General features: G+C 39.5%; 1 protein-coding gene across 6 annotated transcripts in view; it reads right to left on the reverse strand.

Annotated features, from left to right (window-relative positions):
• BLM (BLM RecQ like helicase) overlaps positions 1-24958 on the reverse strand; it is a 102718-nt gene that overhangs the window by 52057 nt on the left and 25703 nt on the right. For all 6 annotated transcript variants that reach the window (XM_060097433.1, XM_060097431.1, XM_060097430.1 and 3 more), the window contains 11 exons: positions 24033-24134; positions 22419-23119; positions 20155-20317; positions 16951-17072; positions 13517-13649; positions 12169-12872; positions 9985-10176; positions 8453-8571; positions 7388-7501; positions 3907-4005; positions 3549-3697 (listed from right to left, as the gene is read on the reverse strand). In XM_060097433.1, coding sequence (XP_059953416.1) covers positions 3549-3697; positions 3907-4005; positions 7388-7501; positions 8453-8571; positions 9985-10176; positions 12169-12872; positions 13517-13649; positions 16951-17072; positions 20155-20317; positions 22419-23119; positions 24033-24130 — 2594 coding nt within the window. In that variant the 5' untranslated portion in view covers positions 24131-24134. The remainder of the gene's footprint in view (positions 1-3548; positions 3698-3906; positions 4006-7387; positions 7502-8452; positions 8572-9984; positions 10177-12168; positions 12873-13516; positions 13650-16950; positions 17073-20154; positions 20318-22418; positions 23120-24032; positions 24135-24958) is intronic.

Consider the following 24958-nt stretch of genomic DNA (forward strand, 5'->3'; position numbering starts at 1 on the left):
TGGGGCGATAGGGAATAGTGGGAATTGACTGCTAATGGGTATGGAGTTTCTTTTCAGTGAGACGAAAATGTTCTAAAATTAGGTAGTGGTGGGGTTGCACAGCCCTGTGAATAAACGAAAAATAAAGCAAAGCATCAATCCATAGAACTGCATACTTTAAATAGGCGAATTTTAAGGTATGTAATTTATATCTCAGTACAGCCATTTAAAACTTTAAAAAGACCATTGTTCCTACAAAGTCCACTTCCTTTATAAAACCCTACCTGACCCGTCCTTGTAACAGTTAGTTGTTACTTTGGGTTACAGTCAATCTTGCCTTCCAAGTTCCAGCAGTCAATTTACATCTCTAATCACCACTTACTTCATTCTGCATTTGGTACAGTATTTAAAGGGTTCTGAAAGCAGACTGTTTGGGTTTAAGTCCTCCAATACTTGCTAGGTGTATGACTTTGTTCAAGCTGTTTAATTTCTCTGTGTTTCAGTTTCCTCATCTGTAAAGTGAGGGAAATAGGAATACTGACCTCATAAGACTTTTGTGTGGATAAATGAGTCAATACACATAAAATGCCAAGAACAGTGCATGGCACATGTATAGGCTAGACATGTAAATGTTAGTTATTATCGTCGTATTATAATATTATTGTTGTATTTACTGTCTAAATGTCTTATCTCTTTTCTCTTTCTCAGTTCGTATTTTAAGGCCCTAAGGAAAAGGAATAAAGTTAATCTATTTTATTTATTTCCATCCTCATATTTCCCAAAGATGAAGAATATTATCACAGACTGGCAGTAGGAGAGAAGCATGGGGGCCATGGCTTCAACCCTAGGGACACATGCCTTCCAGGGCCATGACATAGCAGCAGTTGGGAAATTTAATCCAAACAAGAGGCCTATGGGCAGAAAAGAAGATCAGGAAAAAAAATGTAACAGAAAGTGTTTGTTAAAATCTTTTACTTCCACTCAGGCATTTAAATTCTCCCAAATATAGAAGTAACAAATATATTAAGGAGTCAACAGACCTGCCCAAATTTTCATATTTTACCCACATTTACCAAAACTCCTCCATATGTTTCATTTATTCATTCTTACTGAGTGCCAAATATGCACAGGACACCACATGCTAGACTCAGGAAATGTACAATCTATTACTTTTCCAAGCAGGCCTCCCCCGCACATCACTAGGAAAAGATATTAAACCTGTATGTGCAATGTTTACTCAAACAAAAATGACAAATTCTACACTTTCAAAAGGTTATTCCAAAGGTGAATTGAATTTATATCACTTCTTTTTTAACTATGGGCATTTGGCAATTAATATTACTGATCTAAAAGAACAGTAGGGCCTCCCTGGTGGCGCAAGTGGTTGAGAGTCCGCCTGCCGATGCAGGGGATACGGGTTCGTGCCCCGGTCTGGGAGGATCCCATATGCCGCGGAGCGGCTGGGCCCGTGAGCCATGGCCGCTGAGCCTGCGCGTCCGGAGCCTGTGCTCCGCAACGGGGGAGGCCACAACAGTGAGAGGCCCGCATACCGCAAAAAAAAAAAAAAAAAAAAAAAAGAACAGTAGATTGCATCTGGCATAAACTGATGGAAAAAAGCTAAAAACACTGCCTATTTAAAAATAAGCTTTTATAGATCAATGGAGTACGTGTAGAAGCAAATTTCTAGCACGTGGGTTCTTCACTAGAACCTGAAGACACCTTAAATATAATATTGTAATGTAAATCAATTATGGAAGAAAATATCTTTTTCCCCCAAATTTTATACAAACACTCCTCTGCAAGGAAGATTAAATTAAAATTTTGCATTCTGGGGCTTCCCTGGTGGCGCAGTGGTTAAGAGTCCGCCTGCCAATGCAGGGGACACAGGTTCGAGCCCTGGTCCAGGAAGATCCCACATGCCACAGAGCAACTAAGCCCATGTGCCACAACTACTGAGCCTGCACTCTAGAGCCTGCAAGCCACAACCACTGAACCCATGTGCCACAGCTACTGAAGCCTGTGCACCTAGAGCCCGTGCTCCGCAACAACAGAAGCCACCACAATGAGAAGCCCACGCATCACAACAAAGAGTGGCCCCCACTCGCCACAACTAGAGAAAGCCGGCGCACAGCAATGAAGACCCGACACAGCCAAAAAAAAAAAAATTTGCATTCCAATTTTTTTGATTACACGCACAAAATTATGAGGACTCTAAAATCCTTGGGCTTAAGAATGTCAGTTTAATCTGCAAAGGTCTCTGAAGCTATCTTAATCTCAAACCCCCTCATGTCCCCTCATATGGCACTTAGAGTTCTTCTCATTACCCACTGACATGATGTTATTGTTCTTACTGGTTATAATATTTACAGAGCCAGCTTATTCTCTTTGTTTCCAAATGAACAAAGCTTTAAAAATTCACCCCAATACATTAATCATTATTCCTTCAGACCTTAAAACACCCACTAATTCCATTCCTCAAAGCATTCCATTCCTCAAAGCACCCACTAATAAATTAGAAGGAAAAAATATTTTAACCTTGGTAGACAACAGCTGTTAAGTAAATATTCGCTGAGTAAATTAACCTGTCAGAGAATGTACCTGTCTCTACAAAGTCATACAGAGGCACAAAATAATTCAGTGCAACCTATATTGGGGACATTTTTTATAGTAGTTTTTGCTATTGAATAATTATGGATTTGGTGGCAGTAAGAAGCACTTTGCTGTTCAGATGAAAACAAAGTTAAAAAAGCTGTATACATAGTTTCTGGACTGTTTTCAACATCCTGGATATAGCTGGGACGTCAGAGGAAAATGACAAAGCAGGTTCATCTGTTCATTTCATCATGTATACTCTAGGATATATGGGAGCCAAAACTGGATAAAGAAAAGCTAGTTTATTACTGGGACTACCCTAGGATTTAACAGGTATGGCATGCACTTTATCCCTATTTCCAAAACAGGTACTGGGATAGAGTTTTAATTTCAGTGAGTGAAGAAAATCCCTAGGGTCCTGGCTCCCAAATTTTGCTGCACATTGGAGTCACTTGGGAATTTAAAAAACAAACTGGCTGGGACTTCCCTGGTGGTGTAGTGGTTAAGAATCCGCCTGCCAATGCAGGGGACACCGGTTTGAGCCCTGGTCTGGGAAGATCCCACGTGCCATGGAGCAAATAAGTCTGTGTGCCGAAACTACTGAGCCTGAGCTCTAGAGCCTGCGAGCCACAACTACTGAGCCCACGTTCCACAACTACTGAAGCCGGCACGCCTAGAGCCCGTGCTCTGCAACAAGAGAAGCCATTGCAATGAGAAGCCCACGCACCACAACGAAGAGTACCCCCGCTTGTCGCAACCAGAGAAAGCCTGCGCACAGCAATGAAGACCCAATGCAGCCAAAACAAAAACAAAAAACAAAAACCATACTGGCTCCCAGCCCCCCAAATTCTGATATAATTGGCATTGGGTACAACCTGGGCATTGGGATTTTTAAGACTCCACAGATGATTCTAATGTGCAGCAATCTGGGAACCACTGCCCCAGGGTTTTAAAATTAATAACTTTCGACAACTTACACCTGAGGTCTAAGAATCTTCAGCTGAGTGAGGATGTCCTTCTGTACCCTGGGATTAGCTGTGGCAGTAAGAGCCATCACTGGAACAGAGGGAAACTTCTGGCGAAGCATATTCATTCTTTTGTAATCTGGACGAAAATCATGTCCCCACTAGTTGGAAAAAAAAAAAATACTGCTTTTCAGACTATTTGGATCTTCCTTATATAAAGCAAACACTGCTCACTATATTAAGAACCACCTTATTCTTCAGTGAAATAGCAGAATAATTCACTCAATACTTTTTCTCTTGGCTCTGAAAATATATATATTGTTGGTAGTACAATTTATTGGTATCTCAAGACATAGAGAACAGTATTTACCTGACTGACACAATGTGCTTCATCAATAACAAAACGTGCCAAGAGCTTCCTCTCATACAGATTCTCCAGAGTAGAAATCAGTCTGTTACTTGCACAGACCTAGACCAGAAATGCATTAATCAGACATTTAAAAACATTTAAACATATCACCTTAAGGATTTGGTTGTCTTTAAGTTCCACTACAACTTAAGTCATATTAAAACCTCCACATAAAATTGGTTCTGATTTCTATCTACGAATAGAATTAGAACAGGAAATAGCAAATGAGACATTTTAGAATGTTTACCCACATTTAGCAAACAGTTTTGTATTAGGTCAGTGGTTCTACAAGAATTTTTCTGCCTCAGTGTATTTGGGAGCCACCACATGTTTACACTGGTAGCAGGGTTACAGACGTGTGTTATGTGTGTGTGTTGTCTGGGGAAAATATATACATATATATGTACATATATACATATATATATGTACATATATTTATATTTTGTAGCTCTGTCCATAACTGGGCCTGGAAGCAATGACGTGCCAGTAGCAATGACCATCTCTGGCACCCACGTCTTGATAGACATGTCAAAAGGTCACAGAAGCCAGTCTGATGGAGCTTTCCCACTGGCCAAACCTAGGACAATTAGAACATCAAAATACATAACAGTAACTGATTATAACCTACTGAATAAATTAAGAATACATGATTTCAGGGCCTCCCTGGTGGCGCAGTGGTTAAGAGTCCGCCTGCCGATGCAGGGGATACGGGTTCGTGCCCCGGTCTGGGAGGATCCCATGTGCCGCGGAGCGGCTGGGCCCGTGAGCCATGGCCGCTGGGCCTGCGCATCCGGAGCCTGTGCTCCGCAACGGGAGAGGCCACAACAGTGAGAGGCCCGCATACCGCAAAAAGAAAAAGAAAAAAAAAAAAAAAAAAAGAATACATGATTTCATATTGATACAAATAAATATGTGGGTAAAGGGAAAACCCTGTCCTTACAGCAGAATGCCAACTAAATTAGAAAAAAATCATCATTTGGCACCCACTACAATAATAACTGATGGAGAATCATCAATGGATGATAAAACTCTTGGGTCAAAGTCTGATGAGTAATAGGATATTTACATAGTCTCAAGAGTATTCTACAACAGGATACCTACAATTACAAAAAAAATTACATTTTTATAATTAATAATCACAAAAAGAAGAGTAATTTTTCAGTGGAAGTCTGGCAGACAACACCTTAACCAAATGATCAAAGTTAACTAACATCACCAGTAATATTATAGAACGAATCAACACCAAATGCCTCCTGATAGGATACACTGAGAACATATCACCACTTCTGTGATATTCCCCTCAAAAACGACAAATACAAATCCAATCTGGAGGAAACATAAACTGAGGGACAGTCCTCAAAACAACTGGCCTTCACTCTTCAAAACTGTCAAAATCATGAAAGACAGAATGCAATGCATAATCTAGGATTTTCTTTTGCTAGAAAGGATATTATTGGGACAACTAGTGAAACTGGAATACGGTTTACAGATAAAGTAATAGTACCGCATCAATGAATATTTTCTAATTTTGATAACTGAACTGAGGTTATGCAAGAGAATTCCTTGTTTTTAGGAGATGTATTTAGGGTTAAAAAGATATGTCTGCAACTTACTCTCAAATGTTTGAGGGAAAAAGAGAGAGAGAAAGAATGATAGAGCAATTACAGTAAAATGTTACCATTTGGGGTTTCCTGGTGAAAATTATACAGGAATTCTTGCACTAAACTGTACATCAGAAATTATGTCAAAAAATTTAAAATAGGGGCTTCCCTGGTGGCACAGTGGTTGAGAATCTGCCTGTCAATGCAGGGGACATGGGTTCGAGCCCTGGTCTGGGAAGATCCCACATGCCGCGGAGCAACTAGGCCCGTGAGCCACAACTACTGAGCCTGCGCGTCTGGAGCCTGTGCTCCGCAACAAGAGAGGCTGCGACAGTGACAGGCCTGCGCACCGCGATGAAGAGTGGCCCCCGCTCGCCGCAACTAGAGAAAGCCCCTGCACAGAAACAAGACCCAACACACCCAAAAATAAATTAATTTAAAAAAAATTTTAATATACGTATTCTAATGGGCTTTTATGATATAATAGAAAAGATACACTGGTCTCTGCTCCCAGTTCCTGGGCACAGGGTTCCTGGAACTCTTGTAAATTCTTAAGTGATAAAGCAGTACGATCGAGACTCCCCCGGTGGCGCAGTGGTTAAGAATCCACCTGCCGATGCAGGGACACGGGTTCGAGCCCTGGTCTGGGAAGATCCCACGTGCCACGGAGCAACTGAGCCCGTGAGCCACAACTACTGAGCCTGCGCTCTAGAGACCATGCTCCGCAACAAGAGAAGCCAGCACACGGCAACAAAGAGTAGCCCCTGCTCGCCGCAACTAGAGAAAGCCCACACACAGCAACAAAGACCCAACGCAGCCAAAAAAAAAAAAAAGAGCACTAGGAGCACCTTTTGTCCTCTTGAGGCAACTGTGAGTGGGCTCCTGGGTGGGGGCTGGTCACCAGAAAGACCAAGCCATGATTAGAAATTTGGAATTTTCAGTCCTACCCCCATCCACCAGAGAAGGGAGTCAGTCTAGAAGTGGAGTCAGTAATTGTTCATGGGCCTCCCTGGTGGCGCAAGTGGTTGAGAGTCCGCCTGCCGATGCAGGGGATACGGGTTCGTGCCCCGGTCTGGGAGGATCCCATATGCCGCGGAGCGGCTGGGCCCGTGAGCCATGGCCGCTGAGCCTGCGCGTCCGGAGCCTGTGCTCCGCAACGGGGGAGGCCACAACAGTGAGAGGCCCGCATACCGCAAAAAAAAAAAAAAAAAAAAAAAAAATTGTTCATGCCTACGTGAGGAAGCCTCCATAAAATCCCAAAAGTATGGGGTTCAGAGAAGTTCTAGGTTGGCAAACACATCCACGTACTGGAGGCTGATGCACCCCAACTCCACAGGGACAGAAGCTCCTGTGCTCAGGACCTTCCCAGACCTTGCCCTGTGTATCTTTTCATCTGACTGTTTATCTGTGTCCTTTACCATAGCCTTTAATAAACTGGTAAATATAAGTAAGTGTCTCAAGGGGTTCTGTGAGCTGCTCTTGCAAGTCACTGAATTCAAGCAGGAGGAGGTCACGGGAACCTCTGATTTGTAGCCAAGTCAGACAGAAGTTGTGAGTACCCTGTGGATTGGCCCCTGAAGCAGAGTGGTAAGAATCTTGTGGGACTGAGCCCTTAACCTGTGGGACCTGACACTATCTCTGGATAGTTGACAGAGAACCACTTGATGTAAGGGAAACCTCCATACATTTGGTAACTAGAAGTGAAATATTCTATGTGAGTAGTAAAGGAGAGAAACACAGAAGGGAAAGACTGGGTTTTTCCTTACTCAGCAGGGAGAACTGGGTTGTTTTTCTAAAACACCTTTAATATAGTATTTTAAAATAATGATATAAATACAAACCTTCTCTGGAGTAACATAAAGAAGTTTTATAATCGGGTCTTTTTTTGATAACTGGAGGTAAATATTTGTAGCTTCTGAGTCAGTCTTATCACCTGTCAGATATGTAGCCGGAATCTAAGCATAAAAGTAGTAAACAATTTAAATTTTACCCATTAATCTGACTCAAGATTACATTTATCCGTAGGTTTCATAAATATTTTACAAGTCACATATCACACCTGTCAAAGGAAAGAGAATCTCAACATAATAAAAAGTAATCAGTACATATTTTTAAAAAACCCTTGTTAACCATAAGTCAAATATTCTTCCCATTGTTTACTTCCTTTTCTTTTCTTTTTTCCCATTTCTTTACTTCCTTAGCTTTTCATATCTGTAAGTAAGATAAATATGAATTCAGCATCCAGAAGGTTCCAGTCCTAGTGTATGACCACATTTTTTTTTTAAGGTAAATGCATCTTTTGGGTTTTAATGCATAACAACACTGAAAGGACCATAAGATCATGAATGGCTGAACAATAGCTACCAGCACTGTACTAAGACATCCTTGGGAAGAAAAATCAAACCAGTGGTCTTGTTGAGGGGTGGTGGTTCATAAAGCTGAAAACAGTTCTGTTTGATCACAGTATATAGGATTTAATAGACTGTATTCATATACTTTCTTAACCTCAGCCAGGAGGAAAAAGGACATATGTGTGTGGGCATGCACATGTGTATGCATTTTAAGATATTAAGGGAGTGAGAGAGAACTAAGCTGATCTGACAGGAGTAAAAAAAGAAATCTTTCCGTATTAGAAAAAAAAATTTACATCAGTAAAATACAGGTTAAAAGTTCTTACCAAAATACATTCTTCTAGAGTAAAATCAGACTGAACTCCAGAAGGTTATCTGTACCAGAATTATCAAAGACCTGTTCTTAAATGTACAACTTAATATAACTGCCGTGCTTTATTCTTATAATCTATGAACTATTTAATGAAAAAGGTTACCCAGAGTACTGAAATATAATTGTTTTTAAATTATGTTTTTATTAGCATTTTTATTATAACTGGTAGTGTTTTAACTTACATCCAAGGAAGTCAGCTTTTGGACTTGATCTACTATAAGTGATCTCAAGGGAGAAATGACAATAGTGACCCCGGGAGAAACACAGGCAGGGAGCTGGTAACACAAGCTTTTACCACCTCCTAAAAGAAATGACAGCAACAAAAAAATCTGTCAGATTCTATTTTGAGAGCATGAAGGCAAAAGTTACAATATAAATTACATATAATATTTAAAGTAATTAACTAATAGGACACTAAGTGATATTCTCCATGGTGCCAAAATATGCCATATTTGAATGAGCCAAAATACTTGGTCAATTTAAATGTGTAAAAACGATCTCTTGGGACATCTTATGTAGGTACATATCATAGCAAAAGCAAGAATAAGGGCAGGAAACTTAAATGCAACAGAATTACTTTAAAAGTCTACTTGAGAAAGACCCTGAAAAATGCCCCCTTGAAACCCTAGAGGATAGTGGAAAGCCATGAAAACCACTGGACGAGGGAGGCGAGAATTCTACCATTGAACCAACACCTCAAACCTCTGGACGAGATCAATGCCAGGGTCCTCTCCAGCTTTAGTTTTGGAGTACCAAATTGGAGTCAAATCAGAAGACACAGACTGAACAAGTTAATGAAGTATGAAATGCTGCTGATTAAACAAACCAACACTGTCTAAAATTTAAAATCAGTTTGAAAAAATTCAGATACCCAGGCAACATTATTTAAAGACGATGGCAACAACTGATTGAAGGTCACAACAAAGGTGAGTAAAAGGCAGAGGGAAGACTACATGTGAATAATGAAACTCCAAACTCCCCATGCTGCTGCTGTTTTTTTTTTTTTAATTGAAGTACAGTTGATTTACAATGTCCCCATGCCTCTTATCCTAATGGCTTAATATTCTTATTCGGATGACTATAAATCATTGAACAGCTGTTATAAACTTTAATAGTATGATGAAAAGTCCTGGATCTCTTCAAAACTGAGGACAAGAAAGAACTACACTCAATGCTTTTCACTTAATCCTCAAGACATTCTGTGAAGTGGGCACGTTGGTATTATCCCCACTGAGCACACGAAGAGACTGGGGTTCAGGGAGTGAAGTGCCTTGCTCAAGTCCACACTGTTAATAAGTGGCAGAGCTGTGCTTTAAGCCTAGGGCATCGCTCCAAAGCTGATGATTTTTAACCACCATACAACACTAGGTTGTACCAAATAAACTGCCAGAAATGGTCGTGGTCTCTGACAGTAATTTTTTGGCTCATGTTCCAGGCTAATTTCGACTAGAAAAAAGAAAAATTCCCAAAGGAAAATCCTAGATCAATTCAACACAATGAGCTTTGAGTTGAAAATCTTAAAGGGCAATAAATGCTATCATATCAACAACTAGAATAGAGGATTGAGGTGATACACTTTCCTAACTATGGCATGGGAGGTTTAGAGGTCCCTAAATGATAGAAATACTGTGTAGGTTCTTTTTATTTTTATTAAAGGGCTTTCATTTAACATCTGCCAATGGATTCCTGCCAATTCATATCTAAAAATACATACCAGTGGGCATTAAGATAAAACAGTCTTCACCAAGTAGTGCAGCATTGATCGCCTCTAGCTGATTAGTTCTAAAATTATGCAGGCCAAATTTTTTATGAAAAATCTTCATCATTTCTTTTGTATGAGGAAAATTAAGACTTCGGAAACGCTCGTGTTTCAGATCTCTGGATGCTAAACTCTGCTCCGACTTGTCTAAGAAAATAATCAATGTTAAGAGAAATCAGGGTATTACTGTAACAAATCAGTTTTAGCATTTTAACCCTTTGCCCTGCATAATCATTGGTGTACGTTTCCCTGCAGCACATCCTTCTTTACCTGTTTATCAGGGTTTCCTCACTGCCCAGTGTCAAAGCCACCAGAGACTTCCTAAGGGCCAAATTCAAGTCTTTCCTTGACTTTTCTGCAGCATCTACCACTACTGTTTATTCTCTCCTTCTTCTCTCTTGACCTTCAAGATAATCATGGGTTTTCTACTCGCTTTAAATTCCCTTTCCTGGCTCCATTTCCTCTACTTGCCCCTTAAATTTGGGAATCATTCAGACACTTGGGACTGGGCTCTTTAGACTGTTTTTTTTTGGAATTTTCCTAGTCCTATGACCTTAAACATCACTGATGTGCACACAACGCCTAGATCTCTTTCTTAAGACTTGACGGATGCCCTCCTAAGTTCTAGTCCTGCATGCACCTCCAACTGCCTGCCAGACATTTCTACCTGAATGACTTCCCAACACTTCATGCTCAACAAGCCTTAAAACAGCCCTCCTCAGCTTTGCTCCAAATCTGCCTGCCTCCTGACTTCCCTGTTTCTGCTAACAGTGTCACGGTTTTCCCAATCATTGGGTCTGAAACCGCAGAATCACCCCAACTTCCTCTGGTTCTTCTTCCATGGCGTCTCCCGCGCCCGCCCCCATGCTGCCTCCTCGATGTTGCAACTCTGGCTCCGCACAGAGAACAAGAGGTGCTCACGCCAGCGCTGGCGGTTACATCAACCCCGGCACTCAACCACCGCAAAGATAATTGCGAACACCAAGTATGACACGCCCAAACATGACACAAAAATAAATCCATTAATGGTTATTTTAAAGGTCAACAGAGGAACTGTAAGAACAACCTCCGTGGCATTAAGTCATCAATGGCAAAAACAGGGAGGACTGTACTTTACGAAAACTTACACGTATAAACTTGTTTCAGTTAAAAAAACCCCCACTTTTTGGTAACTTTATAGGATCGATGTAAGGTTTTTAAATTAATTTTGGGTTTTCTCTGCAGCCTTTACAACGGCTAATTTCACTCTTCCAAAAACTTCTCTCAGTAAACTATGAGCTCCAAGAGGGCAGGAACTCTTCATTACTCATCTATTACCAGGACTTGTGCACAGAACATGGCACACAGTGGGCACTCCATAAATATTTGCTGAATGAATTAAAATGATTCTAGACCAAAATAAATAACTTCACTGATTTAAGAAATTTCTGACTTATCTTTCTTAGGCTGCCCTAAACTTTAATATTTGAAGACATAAAACATGTTTCTCTACTTTATAAACTGATCAGTTCTCATCAATCCAGAATTCTAAAAATACACACAATTACTTTTTTTTTTTTTTTTTTTGCGGTACGCGGGCCTCTCACTGTCGTGGCCTCTCCCGTTGCGGAGAACAGGCTCCGGACGCGCAGGCCCAGCGGCCATGGCTCACGGGCCCAGCTGCTCCGCGGCATATGGGATCCTCCCAGACCGGGGCACGAACCCGTATCCCCTGCATCGGCAGGCGGACTCTCAACCACTGCGCCACCAGGGAGGCCCCACACAATTACATTTTTAACATAAATTCAGCTTTGCTTTTTATCCATCCCCTATAATCATTAAAAACTTGGCCCTCATGAGCTTTATTGTTTTAGGGACTAAAAAATGTTAATTTAAAGGCAAAGCACATTTGTAATGACTTTAGAGCTTTACTACAATAGGTTATAATTACACATTTTATAAAACTACAGCTGCTACAGAGACAAAAGAGCAACTTGCTTTCGAAATTGTGATTTGTAATTCATATTATCAGCAGAAATTTGCATAGAAACAATGTCGTTTTCAGGCCATGATGATTTGCTACGGTTTTTCTTATACGATTCCTATTTTGGAGTTTTGTTTTCATATAAAATATAAGCATTCAATTTATTTTAAACTTACCAGTGTAATTCTGAATTGACTCTGAGAAGTTTTCATTCTGAGCAGTAGATGCCAGAAGACAGTCTGTCTTGGCTGAAGAAGAAATTCTTTCTGATACTGATTTAACTGGCCGACCTTCCTTAATAGGTTGATAGGCAGCTGTGGAAGACTTGCTGGCTGCTAAATTATTCATCACATTTTCCCAGTCCTCATCATCATCATCAAAGTCATCTATGTCAAAATTGTCAATATCATAGGAAGCCTGGATTTCTCTTTCCAAGTCATTCATAGAGGTAGCGTGTTTATTCTGATCTTTCACAGCAGTGCTTGTGAGAACATTTCCTGGGAAATAAGAGCTTTCATTTCTTTTTCCTACCCTTGGTGTTTCAGCCCAGTTGCTATTTACAAAGGACTCCTGTAAATGGGAATTGAATAACGGTCCTTCAAAGAGATTCTTGGTGGTGGCTGAGAATCCTGTCTTTCCTGGGGTAGGAGTCAGTAAACACTCCCCAGTAGAAATGGAATCTGAGGGAAGTTTTGGAAAAGTGAACTCCTTAACAGAATTCCCTGTAGGACAGGAATCACCCTTTGGAAATGCACAAGGTGGGGAAACAGATGCCATATCCTCCACAGAGCTACCAAGTGAATCAGGCCTGCTTCTCCACAATGAGGCAAGAACACTGGCATCACTCGTATTAAAATCTGCTTCAGCTAGGAGCTTCCTTCTGGAGAGAGAGCACAGAACATCAAATTAATTATAAGTAGTCAGCTATGGTGGGCACACAAGTTTATCTTTAGTTTTCATGCCAAATTGTGGCAAAATATATCTTCTTTTTTCCAACCTTAAAAATTTGAATACAAATGCTAAAGGAACAGTTATTTTTTTTTTGTTTTTTTTGCAGCAACTCTATATAGACCTTTAATGACTGGGGTGTGGCTGAACCTAAACGTTGAATGGTTTAGGGCACTGGGGACTGAAGTCAAGCAATCAGTAGGACGTCTGAGACTGCTGCTGGCGGTAGCCACCCCGGCGCATGTAGCCCTCATTTGAAAAAGTCATAAATTTAAGACACAGTGTATAGCACAGGGAACTCTACTCAATACTCTGTAATAACCAATATGGGAAAAGAATCTGAAAAAGAATAGATATATGTACATGTATAGCTGAATCACTTTTTTTGTATACCTGAAACTAACACAACATTGTAAATCAACTACATTCCAATTTAAAAAAAAAAAGACAAAGTGATAATTATCCTATTCAATTTCCTGGCCAGAATGCCTAGAAATCTTGCCCTATAAATTTGTGACTTACAGTGGTGGTGGAAACACAATCAGATATATTCCAGAAGGAGAAAAATCAAGATACCTTATGTCCCGCTGCTGGAGCAGTTCGTTCCCACAATCCAAAGTTTTCAGCTTGTCATCAGGAATAGTGTCAACTAATTTACAGATATGGTCCATCACACGAATAAGTTGCTGCTGTAAACTTATCTGTCTAGCTATAAAGTATTTATGTTGTTAATATTTTTTGTCAACAACAAAAAAGACTTAAAAATTTGAAAGCCATGCATGTAAAACTTGAAGTAGTTTACAAACGAGATTAGAAACAACCATATATTCTCCCATTTTCTGCCTATGAAATAATTTGAAGTCATACTGTCTCTATTCTAGATCATAAGAGCTCATAACTATGTTATCCTTTCATTTCATGTTAATTCTTATTATTTCTCTTACGGTAACCAAAGTTGTTGTAAGATACAAAAGTTTATGATTTTTTTACTAACTTCAGGTGTAAATCTCACCATGCCCATACAAAGTACATCATAAAGTATGGACAGGTAAGAACCTCACCTGTTGCTCTGGTTTGCCTGCCAACCAGTGTTTCCTAACAGTACAGCACTTGGACTTGCTTTTTGGAGACTACTCCCATCCCCACTCCCACGTCCTCAGTGGGCATCTGATGTAAGGCAGCTCAATGAGAATTAGATCTAAGAGTTTTTCGACTGACGGGAAAAGAGGACCTCTCTCTTTAACAAGTTGGACAGGCTGCTGGTGGCCATCTCTGCCACCACAGAGCAAAACACAAGCTTGAAAATAAGATCAACACAAGGAAAAGCAGAAAACAGAGATGGAAGGAAATGGGAGACTGAGGGAGAGATGGGATGAAAGAGAAGAGAGAGAAGGCAGGTGTGAAAGAGAGAAATTCCTGATAACAATGTCTGGACATCTGAATCTGGCCAGCCCACTTCACACTTTTAAATTTCAGCTATGTAACTAAGAAACAATGTCAAAGGAGGGGTGGCTTTATATGACGGAAAGAAAAAACAATAGGAAGCAAGGAAGATGCCTACCTACCTCTGGGGCCTAAGGTGTGCAGGAGAAATAAACAGTTTAGGTGGGCTGCAGAGGCAACAGTATTCTCAGAAGACAATCAGAGAAGAGAATGAGGCCACTGGGAAATTGTTGACCAAGGGCAGCTGGCTGAAGGGTCTAAGGGGCAGGGAGGAGAGGAAGAGGGGGTGGTGGTGGGGACATAACACATGCATCTGTGTGAAAATGACCTGTGGGTGTGGACTTTTACTAGTTTTGGCTGACGTAAATAGGGTCATGAAGTATGAAATGGTAAAAGTGGACTTGCTGGGTTCCTGTTTCACATCTGTTTTCTCTGCAAGGAGAATGGGCATTGGATTGGAGAGAGGAGCATAAACAACAGTCCAAAGGAAATGAAAACCAAGACAGGCTCACAGAGATACAGCTATTGGAAAGGAGCTCAAGTCTCTTCGTCTAGACAGATTACACCTCAGAGTACAAAGGAAACCTGCAAAGAAAATTTCACTGATGCATGCGGCATCTAGTGAATAGGAGAGGTGATGTAAGAGTGAAGACAGGCAAACATTGTTCTAATTTTCAAAAAAATTCTAAAGGGATGCCAAAAGCTTCAGGCTGGTGATCTTAAAGCTAATTAAAGGCAAAATTCCAGAACATGTTATCAAATGGCTGCTTTGTGAGCTCTAAGAAAAAGAGGAAACAATTATAGAGTTAGCAAGAGTTCATAAAAATAAACCAGCCATCTCAACGTATTTCCTTCTTTGAAAGGATTACTAGACTAGCAGATAATGATAGCTATTTATTGAAGGCCTACAGTGTGCTGGGCACTTTACCTTGAATCCTGACAACTATTGGGCAAGGCAGACACTATTTTCCTCATTTAACAGAACAAGAAACTGAGGTCCAAAGAAACTTAATTAATTAGGCATAGTCACCCAGCCAGGAGTGGGAAGAGGCAGGCTTGTATACTAGGTCTGCATCATTCTAGAGCCAATGTCCCACCTGTTCCCTCTTGCTGCCTCAGACCTTGAACTTCTAGAGTCATATGACTGAGTCTTTTGCATCCCCGTGGACAAGGGAGAGAAACACAGTCTGAAGGCAGACGTGTAACAAGATGAACAAGAAGTGGTGATGAAGGGACTGATGTCAGCTGAGAGGGAGGCCGCTAATGACATTCTGTGGGACTCTCTCCTTGCTCTCGTCCTCACTAACCATTTTACCAGTGAAACTTAATGAGGCAGAAACAGTATACTGAAGTGGCTATCAATGTAAACTCAAGAGCCTCAAGACTGCTGGGTTCAAATCCTAGCTCTGCTGCTGTCTAACTCTATGACCGTGAGTAATTATTTAACTCTCCTGTACCTGGGTTTCCTTATTTGTAAAACAGGATAACAGAAACCACCTTAAAGGATCACTGTGAGGATTAAATTAGTTAATATTAAGGCACTTAGAAGAGTGCCTATAACATCAGGTTTTTCAGGAACATCTCTAACAATAAACTCAGAGACCAAAATAAACAAAAAGAAATTCAGAGGAAACAGGAACAACACACAGAGATCACTACACATGTGCGTGTGCCTGCACACACATACACCATAAGTACAGCACCCATCAAACAAGAATAGAAAACATTACAGAAATACTCAGAGAATACAACACAGCTCTTGGAAATTAATTTGATGAAAATGAAAAATTCCATCGAAGAGTTAATTTAAAAATTGAGGAAATCTCCCAGAAAGCAAAAAGGCAAGAGATGAAAAATAGGAAAGTTAATTAATGGAGATCTAATAGTCCAATAATTAAAGTTCCAAGAAGAGTGAAAGAAAAAAGAAAATAAAAAGTAATGATACCAGAAATAATTTCAGAATAGAAGGACACAAATCTCTAGCCTAAAAAAGCTTCTGGGAAGTAGGAATCAGGAGTGGGAAAGGAGACAGCTGTTTTTCAAAGCCTTGTAGTGCTACTGGATTATTTATACTAGATATTTAATAGAAAATTTAAAAATGAATTAGAGACAAATCAAACAAACAAAAAGTATTAAACTTCAAGCGGACACCAAGAATCAAACCCAGAGAACCAGGAGGATGAAAGGTCTAGAAACCAGTACCTATAAAGAAGAGGTAAAAGATCTAATATTATTTAGTGCTAGGCGCTTCAGGCTTATCTCACAAAGATTAAAGTTACAGGAAGGCAAAATTTTGGTTCAGTAGGAGAAATAATTCATTGTCTATTTTGAAAACGTTACTTGTTAGAAAGTCACCTTGTGAGAAACAAGCTTCTCGGTTTCTGAGCTGTTTGAGCAACAATGGTTAACCCATGGTGGTTGGTTATTACGGATGATTCACTGTTACAGGAAAAGGAACTATGAGCTCGCCATCGTCTACTATACCATCACAGGTTAAGAATACAATCTTACTTTGTTTTCAACAGTAAGCAGTTACAATACGGGTTATGTCCCAAACACTTTCATACCATCATAGCTTGTGCTGGTTTCTTGATTAGGCTGCTGTGTAGTCATTTCCTCAGATTTTGACAAGTCTTCTGACGTGCTAAGACCATCCTTGCTGTCAGAGGTGTCAAGATCCTTCAACACACTGCAAATTAAAAAATATTAAACCGATCACAGTGTACACTAGACCAAATGCATATTTTTTCCTCTAATATTTTCCACAACTGGTCAGATGATATGTAACAGAAAAGAGACACATGTCTTTTTGTCTCCTCTATTCTAAAACCTCTTTAGCTGGCCCTCAAAGTTTTCCATCTTTTGGCCCCAATATTATTTTTAATTAATTAATTTATTAATAATTTATTTCTGGCTGCATTGGGTCTTCGTTGCTGTGTGCGGGCCCTCTCTAGTTGTGGCTAGCGGGGGCTGCTCTTCGTTGCGGTGCGTGGGCTTCTCATTGTGGTGGCTTCTTTTGTTGCAGAGCACAGGCTCTAGGCGCGTGGGTTTCAGTGGTTGTGGTACGTGGACTCAATAACTGTAGCTCACAGGCTCTAGAGCACAGGCTCAGTAGTTGTGGTGCACGGGCTCAGTTGCTCCGTGGCAGGTGGGATCTTCCCGGACCAGGGATCAAACCCGTGTGCCCCGCATTGGCAGGTAGATTCTTAACCACTGTGCCACCAGGGAAGACCCTGGCCCCAATATTAACACATATAAACATGGTCAGTCTGATTGGATATAAAAAATACTTTAAAAGTAACAAAATAAATTAGTACTAAAGGAGTATTAAAGAGAGGGTACTATGGCAATCCAAAGAAAGATAACACTTTCTGGAACTTGAGAAGGCTTTGCCAAGAAGGTGGAATTTGAGGAAACCTTGAATGATGGGTATGGAAAAGTGACAGCTTACAAAGGAGAGATAAAAAAGACAATTCTATTTACTCGATATTCAGGAATCAACTGTACTTTTCTAAAGCAGGATTTTGGAATTCAATTTTCTAACTAAATCAAAGAATGATGAATAACTATGTTATAAGTCTCATTAGGCTATTGAGCTTAGGGTTACTGTAAGAGCATAACTGGAGATAAAGCTGTAAAGGTAATTTGGGGTCTGAAGATGGAGGATCTTGAGGCCCAGCTAAAGAGGTTTAGGAATACAGGAGTTACAAAAACATGCTTTCTTTTCTGTCATATGTTATCTGACCATTACACCTCTGAAATTAATTCAGAAGTCACAACCAGCACTTTAAAATGAAATAAAATATAACAGAAAATTTGTGTACACTGCACGTACAGTATCATTTGTGAAAATTCTATTTTAGTTTTATAATGTATACAAATACGTACACTAGGTTGCAATGAAAAAATATAGAGAATTTACCTTGGAAGCAACCATTTTCCAACTGCTGACGGTCTAGGTAAAATAAATTATGGTATGACAACTCATTAAATTATGTAGCCATTAAAAGGAATAAAAATAATGACTATGTAGCAATATGGAAAATGTTTTAAAAATAATGTTAAAAGAAAATCAGATTGAAAAATTATAGCTACATGTTGATTATGGCAATGTAAAAATCATATACACATAGAGAAGAAACAAAACAATGTGGCTAGGGAACGGGGGAGGAACAAATTAGGAGTACAGACACAAAATAGATAAGGAATAAGGATTTACTGTATAGCACAGAGCATTATACTCAATGTCTTGTAACAACCTATAATGGCATATAATTGAAAAACAAAACAAAACAAAACTGAATCACTAGGCTGCATACCTGAAACTAACACAATATTGTAAATCAACTATACTTCAATTAAAAAAATAATAAAAAAACTTAATGTGGATACAGAAAATGTTTGGTTTGTTGGACTGTAAGACTACCAGCAAGTATCCTGTTAATGTGGTTACAATGTTATCTGTGCAATACACACTTTTTTAATAAACAAAGAAAAAAGCCAGGCAGTCAACAGGGAATGGTATGGCCCAGGAAATAACCCTGCACTGGATCTTAGTCCATTTGCCGTTAATTATCACCCCAGACAATGCCCTGCTCCTCCTTAGGCCTCAACTGCTGCTCCTGTTAAAAGAGAATACTGATGAATGTTATATGAACTCTTGCTCAGTTTTTTTCCTACAATTCTGTCTCAATTTCTATTGGGAGGTGAAAGAGGGGAGCTCTTACAGTTTTTCTGTTTTGTTGTCTAACAGCAATCATGCTTCAACATTTCCCACCTCTTTAAACATCTCAACCCACCTGTTAAAACAAAAACCTAGAGAAAACTAGGTTATGCAGGCAAACACCTCCTTCCTGCCTTCAGGTGATATATTAGAGGGATTTGTTTCTCATCAAAATATGGTTAACAGCAAAGTATATACCAGACCACTCAACTGAACTGTGATTTAGACTGGGGTGAGGATGGAGGTAATAAAGACTACTAGTATTTTCAGCTATTAATGAACTATGTGGACTCTATTTTTCCCATAATACTACCACTTAACCACAATCATGTCACTACTTTACCAAAATTCAGTGAATGACAAATATAATGGTCAATTCTATTTGGATTTTTAAAAAAAATTAAAAAAGAAGACGAAGAAGAACACATTACTTACTAAGTCACTTCACAAATAAGGTGTTAGTTTTGGGTCATTTCAGGTACATGAGATTGGAAATACAGTATCTTTAGGACTATATTCCACATGCCAAGATCAATTACATAAAACTGTTTAGAGGTCCCATGTAATGAATCATAATGGAACTTTACAGCTTCAGAATACCAAAAATTAAATAAAATGTAGGGCCTCCCTGGTGGCGCAAGTGGTTGAGAGTCCGCCTGCCGATGCAGGGGATACGGGTTCGTGCCCCGGTCTGGGAGGATCCCATATGCCGCGGAGCGGCTGGGCCTGTGAGCCATGGCCGCTGAGCCTGCGCGTCCGGAGCCTGCGCGTCCGGAGCCTGCGCGTCCGGAGCCTGCGCGTCCGGAGCCTGTGCTCCGCAACGGGGGAGGCCACAACGGTGAGAGGCCCGCATACCGCAAAAAAAAAAAAAAAAAAAATAAAATAATAAAATAAAATGTAAATAAATAGGGACTTTTTGATACTTTCATTTGGATACAAAATAAATTGTGCAGAAGCATGAAATTAATCAATTTTGAGATGATACCACATAACTAAATTATTTCAGCTACCCCAGAATCAATGTTTATTAATTAATAAACTATTTTACCTAGAGCATTTTAAAGAGGATGAAGAGGTTGAAGTCATTCCTTCTTCTGGAGAAGGTGGAACAAAATCTATGTCATAATCATCTTCATCAAGCACAATACATGAAGATTTCTCAGTTGAATGTAATTCCATCTCTTCCAAGTTTTTCTTCTTTTCACAATTATCTAAAGTACAAAAAAACAGCTGATAAACATAGGTTATTTTGGGCTTCCCTGGTGGCGCAGTGGTTGAGAGTCCGCCTGCCGATGCAGGGGACTAGGGTTCGTGCCCCGATCCCGGAAGATCCCACATGCCGTGGAGCGGCTGGGCCCGCGAGCCATGGCCGCGGAGCCTGTGTGTCCGGAGCCTGTGCTCCGCAACGGGAGAGGCCACAGCAGTGAGAGGCCCGCGTACAGCAAAAAAAAAAAAAAAAACACAAAAACATAGGTTATTTTAATATTAATGAGACAGAAAGAACAGGGTGTGAGCACTTGTGAGTGCTCTGAGCAAGTCATAAGCACTAACACCACTCTGTGCAATACGAGTTCTCTCCTTTTACACATTAGTGTTGCCTTGTTTCTTCATAAACGATGATTGAGTCAACTGGATTAAGTCCAATGAGTGCTGGACTGAGGCTGATGATTTGCTTAAGGATTTTCATGACTGTCTCTGGTTAAATTATGAAACCATCCTTATTATCAGTACTTTCATTTCTCTGTTTTTCATTCACACTTAAATAAGGGTGAAGTATAAGCAAGCCTGATAATTGTACAAACATTGTTGTTTATACAGATAAACAATCTCTACTTTACCACAAAGGTGTCTTAGTTATTGAAGTCTCCCAGAGTGTCTCTCTCTTGACTATGTGGGAAAACACTGCCAAACTGTTGCTCTCTAGTTTACCTTTTACCAAATTTTCTCTTCATAAATAGCAACACGTTTGATTAGACTATAGTTTTGCTTATTATCAATCACTCTTCAGTCCTCTCTCACCCTATAGTAATCTTGATGGGATTCAGGTGTTTAAAAATATTAGTCTCATATTTACAACTGTTTCATAACGTGGGTACCTCCACATATGGCTAATGTCAGCTATTAAGTTCTAGACATCTAATAACTATGAGACCTAAACAGAAAACAATTTGCATGTAATTTATAATACTTTAATAGCATGATTAGATCATATTATACATCAACATTAGGTGGTACAAACCATAAAAGAATTATAACACAAAGGCTTAGCTTCACATCCCACTTCTACTACCAACCAGCCAGCAGACCATTAAGAAGCCATTTTAACTTCTATGGACCTTCGTTTCTTTTCTTTTTATTGAAGTATAGTTGATTTACAATATTGTGTTAGTTTCAGGTGTACAGCAAAGTGATTCAGTTTTTTTTTGCAGATTATATTCCATTATAGGATATTACTACATATTGGGTATAATTCCCTGTGCTATACAATAAATCCTTGTTGCTTATCTATTTTACACATAGTAGTTTGTATCTGTTAATCCCATATTCCTAATTTGTCCCTCCCCCTTCCCTCTCCCCTTTGGTAACCATAAGTTTGTTTTCTATGTCTGCAAGTCTGTTTCTGTTTTCTATATAGATTCATTTTTATTATTTTTTAGATTCCACATGTGATATCATATAGTATTTTTCTTTCTCTGACTTATTTCACTAAGCATTGTATTCTCTATTTTTAAAAATTAATTAATTAATTAAATTTATTTATTTGGCTGCGTTGGGTCTTTGTTGTTGCACATGGGCTTTCTCTAGTTGTGGCGAGAGGGGGCTACTCTTCATTGCAGTGCGCGGGCTTCTCACTGAGGTGGCTTTTCTTGTTACGGAGCATGGGCTCTAGGTGTGCGGGCTTTCGTAGTTGTGGCTCATTGGCTCTAGAGTGCAGGCTCAGTGATTGGGGCTCATGGGCTTAGTTGCTCCGCGGCATGTGGGATCTTCCCGGATGAGGGCTCGAACCCGTGTCCCCTGCACTGGCAGGCAGATTCTTAACCACTGCACCACCAGAGAAGTCCCTCTACATATTTCCTCATATATAAAATCACGGAGCTATCCTTGTTATTTATATAAATAGCAGAATAAAATCTTTCATTTCCTTAATATGCCCTGCCTCAAGAACGTGGCCAACAAATGGTGCTTAGGATGTATAAGCACCTCTGTACATCCTAAGGACAAAAGCTAAATCATATTTGCTGCTGTTCCCAATGCCTAGCTTTGAATAAACTAATACAACCTTTTGAAATGAAATAAAACAATAATTTTTACCTCTTTCCTCTCCCAAATGAGTTTTTAAAGGGTGATTTTCCTGAGTATCTTCATTTATAAGCTCTTCCGAATTGGGGTCATCATCAATGCAAATAACATCACTATTTAACCATTCTGAGTCATCCTTCTGTTTCTTAGTCAAATATGCCTGCTTGCTCTCAGAGGAGGAAGGAGTCAAATCAGTCTTTACTGTATTTGTTTTATCAAGGTGTGCTTTTAGAAAGTTCCTCTTAGACTTCTTTGATTTCTGAGCAGTGCTTACTCTTATGAAGTGGTTTTGGTGTGGTGTCACAAATGCTTTTGAATCTCCAGAAGTATCAAAGTCATCCATATCATCCCAATCATTGAAGGTAACAAGAGAATCTGATGAAGAACTAAATTCTAATTTCTTGAAAGTGGCATCGCAGGATTCCTTCACAACCAGTGTGTTCTGGTTAGTGCATAAAACTTCCTGAGGAACCTGTGACAAATTTGGCAATAATGGTTTTGAACCAACTCTCTTAGTTTGCTGTCCAGCTGAAGTATTTTTAAAGTCATTGATCTTTGTCTGCTGATTCGTGGTGTGGGGAGAAGGTTCACTGAAGGAAAAGGCCTCAGTAATATTAACAACTTTATCATTCAACACAGGAGCTTTTGCTACTGACACACAAGTTACAGATACATCGTTGGCTGAAGATACTTTCTTTTTAAAAGTGAAACCTCTGAAAAATAATCGAAAAATTGAATTAGATGGATTAATTTCAACAAACCCAGCAAGTATACAAAACTCTAATTTATATAACAACTTATTTCCTTGCATCACAAATGAGCGAGCGAAGAATCTATTTCCCTCTCTGATTTTAAAATGTGTAAGTTAACTTAAATTATGCTTTGTATGCTCTTATTCTTCCTATTCAGAAGCTAATTATTCAGCTTTGAGAGTATCGGGGCCATTCCTACTACTTTGTTTCTCAGGCTCATAGTCCTTAATTAATAGCCTCTCCAGAGGGAGGGGACGGAGTAAGCAAAAAACGTGGCTACTTGTTTCTACTCTGATAAAAGTTTTATGGGGAAAAGAGTCAAAAACTGCCAGCTATGCTGAACTCTGAAAGACAAGTGAGAGAGGCAAGAGTCCTGAACATCGGATGGATTGATTTAGTGACATGAAGGTCAATGGTGACTTTGAAGTCAAGCATACAGAATGGTGTCTAGAATCTGGTAAGGGCACAATAAAGATTATAAAATATTAGGTACTATTAGAAGGAGTTTGGAATATAGCTTGGAGGAAAGAACAGAACTGGAGAGTTATAGTTTCCTTAGAAACGGTTTTTGAAAAGGATATAAAATTATATTAAAATATTAAAAACACCAATCTGCCCAAATTTACAAGATTTGTATTCATTCATTCAATGAATATTTACTGAACAAAAACCATGTGCTAGAAACCATGCAAAGGTGCTGAACGATACATTACCTAGCATTGCTAAAACATGCTCTACCATTAATTTGCAAAGTAGGAAAATCACTGACCCTCTCAGCTTCATTTCCCCATCTCTACAATGAAAGAGTTGAAAGAGAAGGTATTTCACTTGTGTGTTAGTGCCTGTATGGAAGCAAACTAACCACAACACTTACGAAGATTTTGGTTTTGAAGGACTTAATTTATTATTAAGTTTTCTGGCTGAATGACGTTCCAGTTGCTCCTGTAGATTATTTTGAGGAACAGCAGCCATGATCCTAAAAAGTGAGGGAAAAAAATATCAGTGGAGTTATGCACTTTGCATTAATCACAATGTTTACTGGGGGGAAGAGCACTGTTCCAACTGTGTCCAGAGTAATGAGGTTTGGTTTTTTTTTTTTTGGTCAAAAAACTGTTTTGACATTTACAACCGGTAACATTTGAAATATATAATCTTTAACTAACTGAAGTCTCACTTAAATAGCAAATGACCGGTTCTTCCCCCAATGCTAAAATAAGCACAAAAGACATTAGGGAAGGGCTTATTAGGAAAAGGTTTGCAGAAAAATGGGACCTGGCCTAGGCTTGAAGCATAAATGGAAGCTGAATGGGGAGTGAGGTGGGAGAAAATGATCAAAGCACACTGAAAACCCAAAGAACAAAGGAATAACTGAATTCTCTGCCTAAGGGGAAAATCGGGAAAAGAAGGAAGAGCACCACCAATGACAGCAATGGTTTACCAGCAAGATACCGTGCTTCATAATTACCTAGTTTCAACCTGAAAGGACACTTCTACCAAGCATATTTATACCTCTTGTGTAACAAATTGTGACACTGCTGAGCTACTGCCTGGGATAATGTGTAGCTTAAGCCACCTTAAAATTACTGGGGCCAAAGGAAGATGGGATAGCAGAATATACGGCTAGTAAACAATTCTCATTCATTTGAGCTGAGAGTTATAACCCTCTTTCCTATTCTATGTTTACCAGAGATCTCCTTTTATTTTATACCATATATCTTAGAAGGATTAACAACACTAAATGATATTCACGGAAATATGAAGTTTTACATATATCATATACTCCACTCGCTAATTATTAAA

This window comes from Mesoplodon densirostris, chromosome 4, assembly GCF_025265405.1.
Source record: "Mesoplodon densirostris isolate mMesDen1 chromosome 4, mMesDen1 primary haplotype, whole genome shotgun sequence".
NCBI classification, from domain to species: domain Eukaryota; kingdom Metazoa; phylum Chordata; class Mammalia; order Artiodactyla; family Ziphiidae; genus Mesoplodon; species Mesoplodon densirostris.